This window comes from Dendrobates tinctorius, unplaced genomic scaffold (assembly GCF_039654945.1).
Source record: "Dendrobates tinctorius isolate UK_male_01 unplaced genomic scaffold, ASM3965494v1 ptg000103l, whole genome shotgun sequence".
Lineage (NCBI taxonomy): Eukaryota > Metazoa > Chordata > Amphibia > Anura > Dendrobatidae > Dendrobates > Dendrobates tinctorius.
In genome coordinates, this window is record NW_027361771.1 from 6,983,985 (window position 1) to 7,002,005 (window position 18,021).

Genomic DNA, 18,021 nt, shown 5'->3' on the forward strand with positions numbered 1-18,021 from the left:
TGCTAGTCAGTAAGAAGTGTGTGTTAGTTTCTTTTTATCAATTAACAGGATGAAAAGTAAAAGAACAAAAGAGAAATCTCAATCAAATCAATATATGGCATGACCAGCTTTTGTCTTCAGAACAGCATCAGTTCTTCGAGGTATACTTAGTTTTTGAAGGCAGTCAGCAGGGCGTTTGTTCCAAACATCTTGGAAAACTAACCACAGATCTTCTGTGGATGTAGGCTTGCACTAATTCTTCTATCTAATCCCAGTCAGACTTGATAATGTTTAGATCACGGCTCTGTGGGGGCAATATCATCACTTCCAGGCTTACTTGTTTTTCTTTACACTGAAGATGGTTCTTAATGACATTAGAAAAAACTTTTTGACAGTTAGTGATCAATGAGTGGAACAGGCTGCCACGAGAAGTGGTGAGTTCTCCTTCAATGGAAGTCTTCAAACAGAGGCTGGACAGACATCTGACTGGGATGATTTAGCGAATCCTGCTTTGAGCAGGGGGTTGGACCAAATGGCCCAGGAGGTCCCTTCCAACTCTACGATTCTATGACATTAAGATTTGCCAAAACACATAACAGGAGGCAGATTTAATGCATATCAACCCTTCTAAGCCGTCTATATGGGCATGTAGGTCATAGTAAGCTGAATAAAATGATGCCTTGACATGTCTTATTCCATAGATCTCCATGTTTTTCTTAATATGTAAATGAGCTGTTAAGATCTGTGGGTGGGACTCTGATCTTCATTAGCATCTGCCTCCTGTAATGTGTTTTGGCATCTCTGCTGCTAGAGATGGATCACATTTGACAACTGGCAGTGGACCGCAAGTTTCACAAGGGGGACACTTAATAGCCATCACTTGGGAGTGATATTTGTCAGGGGTAAGGCAAACAAATATATGTGAACAGTGATTTGCATATAGCCAATTATCTGTTCAATGAGATCAACTTGTCTGAAAGCACATTGACCATTTAAAGGGTTGTCCCCTTTCAGAAAACACCAGTCCTTAAGTTTGTTAAAATTGTTACCCTCTCCCAAGTCTAGCGCTAAGTCTCCACCACTGCTCCCTACATCTGTCATTGGCTAGAGCACAGATGTCCCGTCGACAGCGCTGCATCCAGTCACTGAGCTCAGTAGTCTGAGTGGGGCATTCCGTCTACACTGACAAATCTGGGCTTACCGATTTGCTGTCGACCTGACATTTCAACCGGCAGTGTCACACACAATCTGTATCTCCATGATGCACCATTGGATTTGTGTTATATTTGGTGTTAGTATCTTGCATATGGCCTGCCAATCTCCTGGTCCCAACTTTTTTTTTTCAGTGTGGCCATTTCTGCATTTATTGTGTAACTATTTTATTGGCATATTGACCTGAAAAGACTGTCTGCAGCTACACACGATTCGGCTGAACACAGAGAGGGAAGTAGACCTCGTCCTGGGACATTTGTTAGAGGCCTAGGTCTGAACAGGGGAGCATTCATCAATGCTTAGATACCCCTTGGGAATGGGGGCATCACAATTGTAATTCTCCCCATAAGTGGTTGTAGGAGCAATTAAGTGCATATATTATTATTTATTTATAAAGCACCATTGGTTCCATGGTGCTGTACATGAGAAGGGGTTACATACAAATTACAGATATCACTTACAGTAAACAAACTAACAATGACAGACTGATACAGAGGGGAGAAGACCCTGCCCTTTCGGGTTTACATGCTACAGGATGGTGGGCAAGGAGACAGTAGGTTGGGGGGTTGCAGCAGCTCCGGTGATGGTGAGGCAGTAGCTCCAGTAGTGGTGAGGAGGCAGCGAGGTCGTTGCATGCTGTAGGCTTTCCTGAAGATATGGGTTTTCAGGTTCCGTCTGAAGGATCCAAGTGTGGTTGATAGCCGGACGTGTTGGGGTAAAGAATTCCATAGGATGGGGGCTATTCGGGAGAAGTCTTGGAGGCGGTTGGGTGAGGAGCGAATAAGTATGGAGGAGAGAAGGAGGTCTTGGGAGGTCCGGAGATTACGTGAGGGAAGGTATCGGGAGATTAGTTCAGAGATGTATGGAGGAGACAGGTTGTAGATGGCCTTGTAGGTCAGTATTAGTAATTTGAATTGGATACTCTGAGGGAGTGGGAGCCAGTAAAGAGATTTACAGAGGGGAGAAGCGGAGGAGTAGCGAGGAGAGAGATGAATTAGTCAGGCGGCAGAATTGAGGATGGACTGGAGAGGTGCGAGGGTGTTAGCAGGGAGACCACAGAAAAGGATGTTACAATAGTCGAGGCAGGAGATGATGAGGGCATGCACAAGCATTTTATTAGATTGAGGGTTGAGGAAGGGATGGATTCTGGAAATATTTTTGAGCTGGAGGCGAAAGGAGGTGGAGAGAGCTTGGATGTGCGGTTTGAAGGACAGGGCAGAGTCAAGGGTTACTCCGAGGCAGCAGACCCTCTGGTACGGGGAAAAGCGTGATGTTGTCAATTGTTATAGAAAGGTCGGGTAAGGAAGATCTGTGAGATGGAGGAAAGATGATCAGTTCAGATTTGTCCACATTGAGTTTGATATAGCTGATAGACACTCTGGGATTCTGGAGAGCAGAGAGGTGACGTCTGGGCCAGAGATATATATAGGGGGGAGTATTCACACTTGTATTATAATTGAAGCCACAATGCATGTATCCTACGATGGATACCACCTACACCCCACAATGGGTTCCATTATGGAGTCAGTGGTTTTGATGGGAGGAATAGCACTGCACGCCTCTAACACTAATGCAAAGAGATGTTTGTGGTATTTATTGGTGTTGTATACCATTTACACTAATATTATTGAGGAATATTAGGTATGGGTTACATGGGGACATGTGCCACTTGCTGTCATGCGACTATATTAAAGCCGTGAGGTTGCTGTAAAAATATGGCCAAATTGGGCAAGTGGCATTCGCATGTGACATTGAAGTCTATGGTAAGTGTCTCAGGATATCCAACACATTTAGAAATGTTTGTGACTCTCGCCATAGGAAGCCATTAGATGAAATGTCACAGTGCAATACTGCGTTTTTAGTGTCGCAGGCCGTGTAGCCCTAGCCTTATATTTGCCCATGATATGATTAAGTAACTCTTTAAAATAACGAGCTCTTTTTTTCTGCAGGCCGCAAACACGGAAACATAACGTGAGGTGGGTGACGAGCCGTTCGTGCTGCGCCAGGTGGCATTGACGTGGTGTGGGCAGCAGACGGGTCCAGCCCTGTTTTGAAGGTCCCCGCAGGGCAGGGACACTGCGGCAACCATGGAGGCCATAGCAAAATACGACTTCAAAGCGACAGCAGATGATGAGCTTAGCTTCAAACGAGGAGACGTACTGAAGGTGAGTGGTGCCAGCGAGACATAAAGATGGCCGCTAAGCATGCGCAGTCTCATCCCCTGTGTAATGTGGAGCATGTTATCGGCCTGCTTTGTGGTGTATTGTGAAAGGTTCTACAGAATTGATGGAAACCACATCCACTGTAACTTCCTGTCAGACATTTGTGTTCTTCTCTCCAAGATTAAAATATTCCTCGTTTCACATGATGACATCTTACAGCACTTAATGTTTAGTGTTGCAACAGTTAAAAGGTTTTTTTTTTTTCCTGATAAAAACCATTTCCTTTGTTCACAACAGTTGGTGAGATTAGTAAAAAGGGATATTTATTACTTGATGTTGGAAATGTCTGCTCATGTCACATCCAGCTCAAAAAAGAGTCCCTTTGGTCTATATGTTGGTGTACTTGGGGCTTTTAACGTAATGTGAACAGTGCTTAAAGGTAGAGATGAGACAATCGATTCGCAGGACTCTGGTCCATCGGCCTGGTCAGTAATCTGGGAAAGCTGGACGGGAGGCTTGCGAATCTTCGTACCTCCTGGCATTCCTGACCTCTTTCTTTTGTGATTTAGCCAGGCTGGCAAAACATCATCATTGCGGCCATGATACACACGATGTCTTGCCAGACTGGGCAATTAAAAGAGCCGGGAATGCAGAGGGATAAGATGATTTGCAAGCCTCCCCTCCAGCAGTCACAGATTACTGGCCTGGCTGATGGACAGGAGTTGTGAGAACATTACATTGAGGAGAGTGATCTGCAAATCAAAGTGCCAGGGCATGCTTACAGTATAATAAGCGGTGCTGTGAGTGGCGACCAAAGTCGCTCCATGCCCATCCACATGACTCTGAGCCAGTGGCTCCCAGGTGGAAATAAGTTCATTTTCTACCTGTAACCGGACTTTTGGTAAGGTGGCCATGATGCATTGTGACGCTATTTACTTGTAGATTAACACTATATTTTTGTTTGTTGGAAAAGATTCAGTATAACTGTGTTTTATTCACTAAAATCCAGGTGCTTGTATTTGTATGAGTCCAGTTGGTGGTCATACTCGTGATAGACGGATATCTCTGTATGCATAGACATGCATGCAGTGTCAGATCACTGAGAAGGACTGCCCACTGTACTTGTGCATACAGACACCGGGGATTTCAATGAATAAAAATTGAAGGTTTACTGAAACTTTACCCACAAATCTGATCAACTCCTCCTGCTCTAACATCTTGCCTGCAAATCAGATCCTATGTTTAACATGACAGGTTCCCTTTCAGATCATAAAAAATATACCGTATTTTTTGGACTATAAGACGGGGTGCGTCTTATAGTCTGAAAAATACAGTATATTTTTTATGATCTGAAAGGGAACCTGTCATGTTAAACATAGGATCTGAGGACCATAAGATGCACCCCATATTTTCAGAAGGAAAATAGGGAAAAAAAATAATGTGTCAAATGGGGGTCCGTCCTACAGTCCGAATTCAGCTTACCAGGGAAGGGATTGGCACAGGTAGAGGAGTGGTCACAGGGGTCGTGCAGTGGCCTCCGGGAAATCCCATCCCATGCTGGTGCGGTGGCGGTGCTCTGTGTTGCGGCTTGGGCTCTGTGGGGCGGCTTGGGTTCTGTGGAGCGGTAGCACTTTGTCCTGGGGCGACAGCGGCTTTCTGTGCTGTGTGGGGGGGCTCCGCCAGCATTTCATTAAAGCCCCGCAGCTCCGTAGTTGCGACGCAGAGGCCTCTGGAAAGATGTCGGGAGGAGATCTCATTGCCGAGATCTGAATCTGTGCATGCACCGCCTCAGTGCTTTGATGAAATACCAGCAGAGCCCCCCACGCAGCACAGAGCCCCGACACCATCACACCACAGAGCAAAGCCACCGCGGCACCACAGCCATACCACAGCCGCACCAGCCTTGGAAGGGAGGCTGCATCGGGGCCGCCACAGGAACTATATTGCGACCATAAGACGCACCCCCATTTTCAGTGCGTCTTGTGGTCTGAAAAATACGGTAAGCTACAGTATAAAAATCACTGGAGACATGCTGCTGTCATACAGTTGCCCACATTTTTGCATAGAGTTGAGTACTAAGTAGAAATGAACAAATCAATGTGCAGGATCCATGGTCCAGCGACCATGTCAATATTGATTAGTAGGTCCTGCCTGACGACATGCATGCATCACTCTGCAACAATGACTTCGTTCCAGGCCTACACATTAAAAGAGACCCTGGGGATTCCAGCCGGTAGGAGGCAGTTCGCAGGGCTCCATTCTGGCAGACAGATGTGACTGCTGGACCTGGGAATTTATTTGCATTATTACTAAGGTTGCCAATACACCCTCTAAACTAAAGGTATCATCCGCCAGGTGCTCATTCAGCCAAGTTATTTGGGTAGCAACAATCAAGGAAAAAAAAAGCAAATCGCCAACTGCATGTGCTATAGATGTCCACACTTTCACCTCTTTTCCATCATGCTTGACTAATGGTTGTAGACATGGATTAAAGAGCTATCACTGTCAGATTTCCCATTTTGGTTCATCAATCCGTGAGAGCTACAGATGCCCAGTTTCAATTCTCTAGTGCAAGTTTTCCTTTCTGTCTGATTCATTTTCTCAGTGATGAAGGCTACATTTCCTATTAGACCCATAGATCCTGATTCATGATTACTGTTTCTCCAGTTTTCTGGAGTAATTTGCTCTTCTTTTAACGGCTTTAGTATTTGTGCCTTATTCTCTATACTTTTTAATCCATTTTTATGTCCATTTTTTAAAAAAAAAAAATTTCCTTAACTTTCCTTATCTAGATGTTTTATGCAGAATCAGGAATTGCGACTGTTAGCAAATTGTTGTGAACTCTCTTAATCTGACTTTTGAGGCAAGGCTCCCTCTGGTGGATACTGCTGGTAGTGGAGCTGGCCAACATGATGTTAACCCAACAGCTGCAGAAGATAATTGGAGGAGTGGGGGCAGTGACTGGGACTACATAAGCGAGCAGACTTCTCTCAGTGGCTGCTGGTGATACTCCTTTCTTTGCTTATTGAGGATTTCTGTCTCCTGCCTGATCCTGCATTTTTCTGCTAAGTGTCATTTGCTAAACCCTTTGCATCTGATTGTGCCTTGCTGTCAGGGGTCAGCTAGCTCCTGCCCTGTATTTTTGTATGTTGTGTTTGTTTGCTCAGTCCCCTGCTGTATTAGCCTGTTGCTAGCCGCCAGTTCACACCTGAGTGCTGATATAGTGGAGGCGAGGTTTGTGCAAACCTCAGTATTTTTGTACATCAGTCGTGCTGGAATTGTTAGGGTTTTTGTGTGATTGCAGACAGTGCCTGTTCTTTCCTGTCCTATCTAGTCAGTGTGGGCCCCATCATTTGCTCAGTCTATTTTCTGTCTGTGTTTGTGCTTCATCTTGTCTCACCGACAATATATGTTTGGGGGCTGTCTATTCCTTTTGGGATCTGCTTCGGGGCAGTTTATATTTCACCTTTCTGTCTTTAGGCTTAGTTAGTCCTCCGGCTGTGATGAAGCGTCTAGGGTAACGTAGTCACGCTCCACGGCTACTGCTAGTTGTGTTGTTAAGATCAGGGGTCTGCCAGGAGGAAATTAACTTTTACCCCCACCAGTCTCGAGTTTTCAGTCATGGAGGGCTTCAGTCAACTCTCAGTACATAGTGAGCAGTGGCTGAATCCACACCCCCGGCACTGACAGACAGCTGGCTCTATATTGTACTGTGGCGGGGGCGCGGTTACAGCCGCCATTCACTATGCCCAGAGCGGTAACTGACCCCCCCCCCCCCCCCCCCCCTCCTCCATCAGTGAAAACCCAAGGCTGCCGAGGGGAATAAAGTTAATTTCTGCAGCGGGGCTCTCAGTGAGGGCAGGTTCAGGACACTATTAACCTGCAGGGTAATAGCGTTTTTTTACATGATGGGTTCCATCAGTGAAAACCCGAGGCTGCCGAGAGGAATAAAGTTAATTTCTGAGGCGGGACTATCAGTGAGAGCAGGTTCAGGACACTATTAACCTGCAGGGTAATAGCGTTTTTTTTACATGATGGGTTCCCTTTAAAGATAAATATAAAGAACATTTTTGATTGTGTCCCAAATGTATGAATCATACATTCTATTTTGGAGAATTTATAACAAAAGACTTCAGCAAATACCACTAGACAATGACTTTAAAAAAATGATTAATTGGGGCCATAATTATCTCACATGGAAGAAAGGATGGAAACGCGTGTGGATTGTATGTGGAGCTCTCACAGATGAAACCTGTAATAGGGTTATCCTTAAACAACTCAAATTAGGGAGTTGGGAGTATAACATAATCACCAATGGGTCATACATCTTAACCCTTGAGCTGCCACACTCTGTACAATATAAATGGGACCCTTAGAAATAGCTGAGCACGCGCACACACGAATGTTGCTTGGAGAGTCCCTGTATGAGGTGAGCTATCGGACATTATCGGTCATCAACTGGCTTTCTTACAATGTGAGATCACTACCCAAAGAAATATGGATTTTAATGGGGAAGATCAATATTTAAAAAGGGGGTGGTCAACCTGAGCCACCTGCTGTTCCCCCCATTTGAAATAATGTGGATTTAGCCATGCAAATTGTGCCTTTTTTGTTTATCACTCGATTTCTGTATCTGACAGTAGTTTTGCAAGCTGCGTAACGCTCCTTTAGTCAGCACATACGTGACCTGTCTCTGCTCCCCTGAAATGTCTGTTTAGTAATTGTATTCCCCATGAAATATGAATTCTGATTCCTCTTTTTCTCCTAACTCTTGTCATTCCTCTCTCATTCCACCTAGAAGTGTGTGAATAATTTACAACTGGGTGTTACCTTTCTCCTTTCCGAGGGGGTGTGTCTCTTTATAATCTGACACTGACTGCACTGATTGGACAGTAAGCGACACGCCCCCAACTGCTAAAACAGTCATCGATTTATTGTAAAGTTTCTAGGAGGAATGGCACAACGCAGAGTTGTTATGCAGCTTCTGAAGTTTCCATGGGACCAGACGACTTGGATTTCAGTCAGTATTTTCGTTTAGTCTGCGCTGCTGATCCATGGGTTGGATGATAATTGTCCATTTATTTTTTGCTCGTTATCCTCTGGCTGGAATCATTTCACTGTCATTAACATGCCGCTGCCTTTTCCTCCTTCTATATTTGTATATTGATTTGTTCGGTTTCCTGTACTCCCGCTGATCTCATCCATTAGCTTCCAGCCATTGCAGATTAGGAGCTCTTGGCTTTCTGGCCTATTTTAAATCTCATTTATGTTATCTTATCCTACTATCCCATGTCTATCTAACCCTGTGAAGCTGAGCCACCTTCTACACAGGAAATCATTTGATCCTTTTGTATCAGCTTAACATTTTACTTATTATCTCAGGACATTGGGGTAATTTGATGTCCATTACCTTGTCTTTGCTAAGCAAAAAGAAAGCAAGAAAGAAACAGTAGAGACCATATGTGTCAGTGACACTCATAACACCTAGATTCCAGCTTTTAATTTTCCAGGGCCGGTTTGAAGTAGAAAGCAATTCCCATAATCTCCTTTTCCTTAATTGATTGATTTGGTCAACAAGACTTAAGCCCTCTATACACAGATGGCTGTCTGCCAAATGATGCTTCACCAATTGTTCAATCGACAGCCATCTCGGCTCCCATGTTTAGAAGCACTTGTTCCCCGTGTTCTTTTGTGCGAAAGCCGACTGATGACATGTCAGCGAGCTGCTTATCTCTGGGAAAATAATTCCATCGGCAATCGACATCTCCCAGTCAGCCGGCGCCCTATGCACCGTAAACTGTTGGCCGAACCTGTCGATATGTTATTGGCAGCACGGTGCTGTTTACGTAGGACGATGTGCTGCTGAGAGCAATGATTTCTAAGTCCTCTTAAAAATGATCGCTCCCAAGGAATGAGCATTTTGCTCTTTCGGCATGTGTATGCATGCCTGTTTACATGGGCCATTCATCAAGAATGAGTGAGAGTATTAACTTTCCAATCCATGACCGGTCCAAATGGGTCCTCAGCGTTTATCAGTTCCGTCATGTTAATTTTATTCATAATCTACCATTATTTTTTATATTTTGAGTCTGTTTTTTTCACCCAGCAATTAAGGTAACTGAATGATGGATTGAATATTTCCTGAAAGTTGATAACTACCACCTGAAGAACCAGAAAAACTCATTAATAAGGGGAAATGTGACATTAGTTCACTTCTAATACAGCGTTTTAACTCTCCCACATCAGTGTCGTCTTCTGCCATTTGATGTAGACCTAGCATTAGTATTATTTTTGAATGGGGGTTGTGTTTCAAAATGAGTTTATACCATATGGGTAATCAACCTTTTATAACTTGGCAGACCAATAGGCTTTTTCTTTTTTTCTTTGACTACCCAATGTTATGCCCTATGGCTATATTAGCTGAGTCTGGGCTTCAAGTAAGTACGAGCTCAGTTGCAGTTTTTTTGCATAGGCATCTACACAGTGAATGGAGTTTTGCGTTTTGCTATTTCTCCTCCAATCACCAAAGCTGATAACTTCGGATCTGATATTGATGACGTATCCTAATGATAGGCCATAATATCATTAGCCTGGATAAAGGGATCATTTACCTACACTGCATCAGCACACTGCGATTAATATACACACGAACGCCACTATTGCTATAAACGTTAAAACCGTAAAGGTACTTCATTAACATTTTTTTGATCAAGAAATTGAAAGGCCATCCAATTTCAACAAAGTGTACCTTAATATTTGGATGGTCCTTAATACCTCTTAATGTGACCAAACGGACCTCAGGTGACCTGGGGAGAAGACGGGATCCAGGCTTGACTCCTAATTAAAACCTCTATGGGAAAGATGTGTCGATAAGTATTAAACCTGACACCAATTTTTGTAAGTGAATATATTTCTAAAGGTGCTATTGACATGAAATTTTCACCAGATGTCGGTAAGAAACCATCCAATCCACACAGGCAAAGTAATCAAACCATAGATGTCCTTAAATTAAGTTATGAGAAATGACACCGGAAAAAAGTATTGAACATGCTTACTGAATTTAATTTAGTATTTCGTACGCAAGTCTTTGTTGGTGATGACAGCTTCAAGACACCTCCTGTATGGAGAAACTAGTCGCATGCATTGCTCAGGTGTGAGTTTGGCCTATTTTTCCACACAAACACTCTTAAAATCCTCAGGGTCCCATGGGCTCCTTCTATGAATTCTGATTTTTAGTTCCTTCCATACATTTTTTATTGGATTCAAGTCAGGTGATTGGCTGGGCCATTTTAGCAGCTTTATTTTCTTTCTCTGAAACCAGTTGAGAGTTTCCTTGGCTCTGGGTTTGGGATCATTGTCTTGTTGAAATGTCCAGACTTGTTTCATCTTTATCATCCTGGTAGATGGCAGCAGATTTTTATCAGTGTCACTGTACATTTGTCCATTCATCCATCCTTCAACTATATGAAGCTTGCCAGTGCTGTATGCTCCAAACTTCACTGTTTGTATGGTGTTCTTTGGGTGATGTGCAGTGCCTTTTGGCCTCCAAACATAGTGTGTATTATATTTTGGCATCCTAAGAGTTCAGTTTTCTTCTCATCTGACTAGACTATATTTTCCCAGTATTTCACATGCTTGTATACATGTTATTGAGTGAACTTCAAACACTCTTGAACATGCTTTTTGCTCAGTGATGGAGTATTGCCTGGTGTGTGAGCGTGCATACAGGCCATGGATGTTGAGTGCATTACTTATTGTTTTCTATGAAACAATTGTACCTGCTGATTCCAGGTCTTTTTGCAGCTCTCCGCAGATTATTCTTGTCTCTGGTACCACTCTTCTGATAATTCTTTTCACTCCTATGTTTGAAATCTTGCAGGGAGGATCTGGTCGTGGCCAGTTTATTGTGAAATGATCTTCTTTCCACTTCCCGATTATTTCCCTAACATTGCTCGCTGAAACCTTCAGTAGTTTATAAATTGTTTTTTAACCTATGCCATCAGTATGTTTTTCAACAATAAGATTGCGAAGGTCTTGAGACGGCTCACTGGTTTTACCTATCATGAGATGTTTCTTGTGTGGCACCTTTTTATAATTGAATCAGTTGATATTATTTTTCACTAAGTGGCAGGATTGCTTTCTAATTACCGATAGATCATGGCTGGTGTCATGACTTTTTGCACCTCTCTTCCTTCTTGTGTTCCATACTTTTTCCCTGTTTCATTTCTCATCATTACACATAACTTAATTTATGGATATTTGTTTGATTTCTTTGCCTGTGATTGGATGAGTTGTTATCGACATCTGGTTTGAATTTCATGTCTGACAAAAATTGGAAATGTGTTCAATACTTATTTCACCCGTTGTACATACATTTTTTTTTTCTTTCATTTTTAACAATGTTTATTTTCCCATATCACAATCTGTATTAAATTACAAATGAAAAATCTTGCAATTTTCGCACTGGCCTTTTTTTTTTTTTTTTTTTTTTTTTTTTTAAGACTTTCTGTTTTAGAAAACATCATGTACAAATAATCCACAGTTGTCAGATCATTTTGAAGGGAAAGGGAGCAGGATCAGCTGTGACATCACCTATTGCAATATTGTTATCCTGATCTAATCAGTAGCATACTTTCCGATAACACATTCCCTGTAAGATCTTTCTTCTATGTCCAAATCACAGGATTGTCCTTGATTCACACTGTCATATATCCATCTCCCCATAGTCTAAAATTTCACTGTCATCTGTCTGTCTTCTCACGCTCATCTGACACTTTACTTTCCATTTCTGTTTAAGGCAAGAAACATCATAAGTGCATGATAAATGGAATAGACAGCCGAATATGCGTTACCATCTGTTTTCATTTGCTTGGAAGGCGCTAACAGATTGCGGCTGGGTTGCAGCTGTTTCTCCTCTTCTCAGAATGTATTGGTTCCTGTAATGTCAGCAGTGATCAGTTAGATCTGATCTAGCAGATATCCGTTGGCAAAAAAAAAGTTGTACAGACAATTTTAAGTCCGTTTTTAAATAACTGATCTCTGCTGAATATATTTTATCGAAGTCTACGGAAAATGGATCCGTTAATTAGCCATCCATTTCTCTTTTATTTGTAACGGATCCGTTTTTAGCTTACTGGATCGAGTAGGCAAAAAACAGATCCATTACAGGTGAAAAAAAAAAAAAAACAATGGCTAATTACTGGATCTGTTTCCATAGACTTTAATTGTAAAAAAAAAAACAAAAACAGCAGAGATCAGTTATTTATCCCCTTTCTGACATCAGACGTAATATTCTGTCCATGTGACCTGGGCCTATTTGACCAGGGACAGAATATTTCATCATCACTATTGGCCGCGCACAGCTGGCACCCGGCACTAGGTGCCAGGAGTGGTCACAGACCGCTCGTGGCACTTTAACCCCCGAAATGCTGCGATTGAACATGATCGCAGCATTCCAGAAGCCAGCAGAGGGCTGACAGCACCTCTACCTTTGGATCGGAGACGTGACGTGAAATCCTGATCCTTGCCATGGTGACCCGATGTCATCATGACAACATCAAGGTCACCAGAGCTATGAAACTTGCTGATCATGCTCAATGCATGATTAGCAAGTCTCTGTCAGTGCAGAGCTGACAGCTTTTATGGCCCAAGCCGTGGGTTGGGGACTCCTGCTTTTTGGCTATGAGCCCACGTTGCAGAAATGCTGCGGAAATGTCTGCAGCATTTCCACAACTCCCTGCCACGGGTAAAACGCATGCAGAATTCGCATGCATTTTCCCACAAAATACAAGCATTTTGCAAGCGTTTTTAGCTTGCAGAATGCTTGGGCTTTTCCAAGCAGTTTGAAGCATCGCTTGGAAAAGTGCTTGACAAGTGTGACCAACTTTTAATTATTGATGCTGCCTATGCAAAATAAAATAATAAAAAAAATGGTATTCTAAACTTTTGACGGCCCCCGATGCCCTCAGCGACGCTCCCGGTACGTTCCGTTCCCAGGGATGCATTGAGTGAAGGACCTTTGTGATGTCATGGTCGAGTGACCGCGACATCATCCCTGGGAACGGAAGATGCCGGCAGCACCACTGAGAGCCAGGAGGACTCCGGGGGCCATCAGAGGGTGAGTATACCCCTATTTTTTATTTTAATTCTATTTTTTACAGGATTATGGTACCCAGGGAATGGAGGAGAATCTCCTGGAGAGCTAGGAAGCCTCAATACACCTCAGATGGTCATCTGGACAACTTTCATCAGATGTGTATAGGGACCTTTTGGCTGCTGGCCCAGCTATAATTTATGCTTATATAGGAAGTTTGCTGTGTGGTTATCTGTTACATAACTCCCCGGCCAGTGTATCTCTTTTGCGTAAAGAAGGATCAGACATGTTGAAATCCAGCATGGCCAACCCTTGATTCTCAGATAGGACTCATGCATGCTAGGTTTTCATTGTTTGTTTTTTATTTCAGTTGTAGAAATTTGAACAAAATATCAGCGAGAACAGCAGCGTGCATACAAAAAATCAATGTGCAAAAATGCAATATGGTACCTTAATCAGACTTTATGGTCACATTTGTCTGATGTGCATTGCCAGCTTTGTTGTAAACTGATGGGACAGTCCTGGTTTTGTTTTCAGAGGGCTGTGTGGTAATCCCGGTATCATTGAGTGTGGTGTTATCCAGACACCAATGCAATGTATAACCTTTAAACAATTTGAAGAGGGCTCGGCTAAAGAGCACATCCTATTAGGAAGTTGTTTTAAAGGAACTATATAAAGAAGCCCCCATCTCCGCCAACTATTTTGTCTGTAATCATTGCAGGTCTTGAATGAAGAATGTGACCAAAACTGGTACAAAGCTGAGCTCAATGGTAAAGATGGATTTATTCCCAAAAACTACATAGAAATGAAACCACATCCGTGAGTATTGTTTGGGATGGATTGAGAATAAGTTCGGTGGTGTATAAGATTCCTTCACTTGCTGTTGAGGTGCGGTATGTGTGTGACGGCATTCCTAATTAGGAGAGGTATGGGTTGAACTTTTATTGTATGAATCTAGTGTTGCCACATGAATCCAAATCTCTGCAAATTATAAAGAAGGGCAAGTCCTCCAATCCCATCAACAAAAATGATAATACTAGAAACTGTGCTGCAATGCCATATATTCACAGAGAAAAAAGGTGGCGTGCATCCCACTCACCAACACTTTATAGTTCAGGGGGGGAAAAAAAAAACTATGTAGAAATGCCTGCAGATTGTATTATGTCTCCATTGGTGATATCCCCAAAGAAATGCTCAGCTGTCTATTCAAATAGCTTTCGATCTGATTACGTCTTCGATCAAATAAATAGATGATTAAAAAATCATTGTGAAAATCTTGCAAATTTTGCATCAGGGAAGAAATATTTTTTTAGTTATGCCCACTGACATCGATAAACAAAGTGCTTTGTGGAAACTATGCTATTAAGCGCAGTGCCCCAGAAGAAGCAGAGATTGTGGGCGAAACCCTGGGTCAGGCTGATAAATCATCATTGCATGTGCAAGTTCTATACAGAACATCGTTTTTCCAAGTTTTTATTTAAGCTTTTTTTTTGTTATATGGGGTTTTAGCACAGTGGTTTTCTCAACTTCATATGTTGAAATTTGGTCAAAAATACCTTGCAGCTATACCCAATCCTTCCTGTCATTAGCCAGAAAGAATGGATGAGATTTTGCAGCCAGCACACATTGCCACACTCTGATGGCCATCATTTATCAGCGCGGGAGGGGGTGGGGTACTGGGAAGCAAATCCACTCCTATAAGGATATGACAGTAAATCTTTTTTTATTTTTCTCTCTTGTGCACCAGATTTCTTATCTTTTACTAATTTTACAGGTGGTTTTTTGGCAAAATCCCACGTGCCAAAGCAGAGGAGATGCTGGGGAAACAGAGACATGATGGTGCCTTTTTGATCCGAGAGAGTGAGAGTGCTCCAGGAGACTTCTCCTTGTCAGTTAAGTGAGTAGTTTTAAGTGGTTGTGTTACTGAATGATCGTAATCTGCTCCGTGTTTTAGTTATCAGGCTGCTAAGCTCTCAGTAGCTTCATGTATAAAGTTATCACTTTTTTTTGTAGGTTTGGCAATGATGTACAACATTTCAAGGTCCTGCGGGACGGCGCAGGAAAATACTTCTTGTGGGTTGTAAAATTTAACTCTCTGAATGAGCTGGTGGACTACCATCGGTCCACATCCGTGTCTCGGAACCAGCAGATCTTCTTACGTGACATCGAGCAGGTGCCACAGGTACACGGGGGAGACAGAGCCACAAGTTTACCACAGGTATATAGAGGGGGGAATCTAGAAGACAGACTGTTCAGCAGATTTGAGAGGTGTATCTTTATCTATTCTGCCAAGGTATTTAAGGTGTTAAGTTCTCAGTTTAACATTAGATCATCTCGTAATTTAACCTTTCAACTTCTCTGTTCAATAACATATCTTTGTCACCTTGTATGTATAGCATTATTAAAAAAATGTAACACACAACTAACCTTTCAACATTTCCCTTTACAGCAACCTACATATGTTCAGGCACTGTTTGACTTTGACCCCCAGGAAGATGGGGAGCTTGGATTTCGTCGAGGAGATTTCATCCAGGTGGTAGACAACTCAGACCCCAACTGGTGGAAAGGGACATGTCATGGGCAGACCGGCATGTTTCCACGCAACTATGTGACACCTGTCAACCGCAATCTGTAACTAAAGCCTTCACCGGACCAGAAGCCAAGAAGGAGCACAGGCAGACGTACTTGGGAGGGATTGACTACGACGCCAATTGGAGCATACAGATTGACTTTGGGGTGAATGGGCACATGGACGACCAAATAGAAGAGAATGGACCGACTACTGACAGACCGGGGAGCACTAATTAAATTGTCCATTAATTCAAGGAACAGGTGAAAATCAATCAAATTCAAAGGTATTATAAAAGGACAGGACATGGGGGTAAAAATAAAGCAGACTTAAAAGTGTAGGGATTTCTCTTAAACTGACCAGTAGAAATGCGGCTGATATGACTTCAGGGTAAAAAAAAGATTAGCTCAAAGGTGTAGACAGAGGTTAGAAACATGAATGTGACACGTAGGCTTCCTCGGTTGTCTGTCTGTGCTGTATGCCGTTGCTTTTTGCAAGGGGAATGACCATTTGCCTCTGCGTGGAGCTCCTTTTGACTGTGTGGGAGGGGTGGGCAGTTGGGGGATGTTGCCGGCTCACGGGGAGGGATTATACAATTGTGGGGATTGATTTAGAATGCCAAAACTTACCTATAAATTAAACAGGAAACAAGAGACTTTTTTTTTTAAATTAACAGATTCCCTTTACTGCTGCTGTTCCACCTTTATTCCATTTCTTTCCACATTTTTCCTGTTTACCATGCATGTGTGTTTGCAACGCATTCGATCCAACACGCACCTGTAAAATAAAATGTACAAAATCCAATCATTTTCTCTCTATGCAAATCGTGGGTTCCGGGTGTGTTTGCAAGGAACATTGAAAATTGTGTCCTCAGATTTCAGGTCTTGAGGTTAAAGGCAAGTGTTACAGGGATGGCACCCATCATCTAACCTACAGCAGGCAATGCTTTCCTTTCCCCCAAACCGATTTACTTATCTACTCTTTGAAGATGGAAATTGCTCCTGGGTTTTGCAACGAAGAGTTTACTTTCTGGATAGAGCTCTGATAAAGGGAAGGTCGCACTACAACGATATAACCTATATGTCACTTCCTCCATTTGTCAGCCTTATGATTTACATAATACAGATAGTTAGTAAGAGACAAAGAAAAAAGGGAACTCTGTCCTGTACAAGATACACATGTAACTCATATTGTTCAGAACTCCATGTATTAACAATAGAGGTAATGATACAAGTGCCAACGTACGAGGGCTGAGCTTTGGCCTTGATGCAGCCATATACATTACATTAAATGATCCCTCTAAGAGGGGCTGTGGACAACCTGGGTGCCTGTGTTCTGAAATACAATACTAATAGAAAATCCGCTAGAGAACTAACATACAGTGATTACAATATCTACAGTACAACTGTAACTGATCTTTCTGCCCCGTACTTTTGACTCTGTGTCTTGGCCCATCATAGTCTGCTTCCTTCAGGCCTAAGTGAATAGGGTTAGGAACGCACTGGGACCATATGATTGTGTATTTGGGGGATTTGTGTATATCCTGCATCCTTTGCAGAGGAATAATGTGTGTGTGTATATATATAAAAAAATCAAATCAGTGTTTAAATAATTAAGAACAGCTTCTGTATTTAATCCTTCAATGCATCATTTGGTAGATAGTTATTAACTGTGAATAATAATAAAAAAATCATGTATTCTTCATCTGACTTCTAGTGACCTCATTTCATCTCTAGGCACAACTAAGTTCTCGTTACATGCCCCCTTCATTTTTCTATATACCGTACATGACTGGTGGACATGGATTTCATTGTTTTTATATTTGCTGAATGATATAAGTATTTATGATTTTACTAAAGTGGAACCTACTAAATTAACCAAGCACTGTACCTGGTCTGTACCACCAGTCTCTGTCTTTGACTACTACAAAGTTCTCACTACGGTTGCGCTGGGGCACGGGACATCTACTCTATCAGCTATCCATTATGTAAATAATATTAATGTCC

General features: G+C 42.4%; 1 protein-coding gene across 5 annotated transcripts in view; it reads left to right on the plus strand.

The window, feature by feature from the left end:
* The window catches only part of GRB2 (growth factor receptor bound protein 2), a 48,148-nt gene extending 30,431 nt beyond the window's left edge, over window positions 1-17,717 (plus strand). For 4 of the 5 annotated variants that reach the window (XM_073588005.1, XM_073588007.1, XM_073588006.1 and 1 more), the window contains 5 exons: window positions 3,141-3,356; window positions 14,168-14,265; window positions 15,221-15,343; window positions 15,460-15,664; window positions 15,896-17,717. In XM_073588005.1, coding sequence (XP_073444106.1) covers window positions 3,279-3,356; window positions 14,168-14,265; window positions 15,221-15,343; window positions 15,460-15,664; window positions 15,896-16,081 — 690 coding nt within the window. In that variant the 5' untranslated portion in view covers window positions 3,141-3,278 and the 3' untranslated portion in view covers window positions 16,082-17,717. The remainder of the gene's footprint in view (window positions 1-3,140; window positions 3,357-14,167; window positions 14,266-15,220; window positions 15,344-15,459; window positions 15,665-15,895) is intronic. The other variant, XM_073588009.1, reaches the window with a different exon arrangement.
* The last annotated feature ends 304 nt before the right edge of the window (window positions 17,718-18,021 follow it).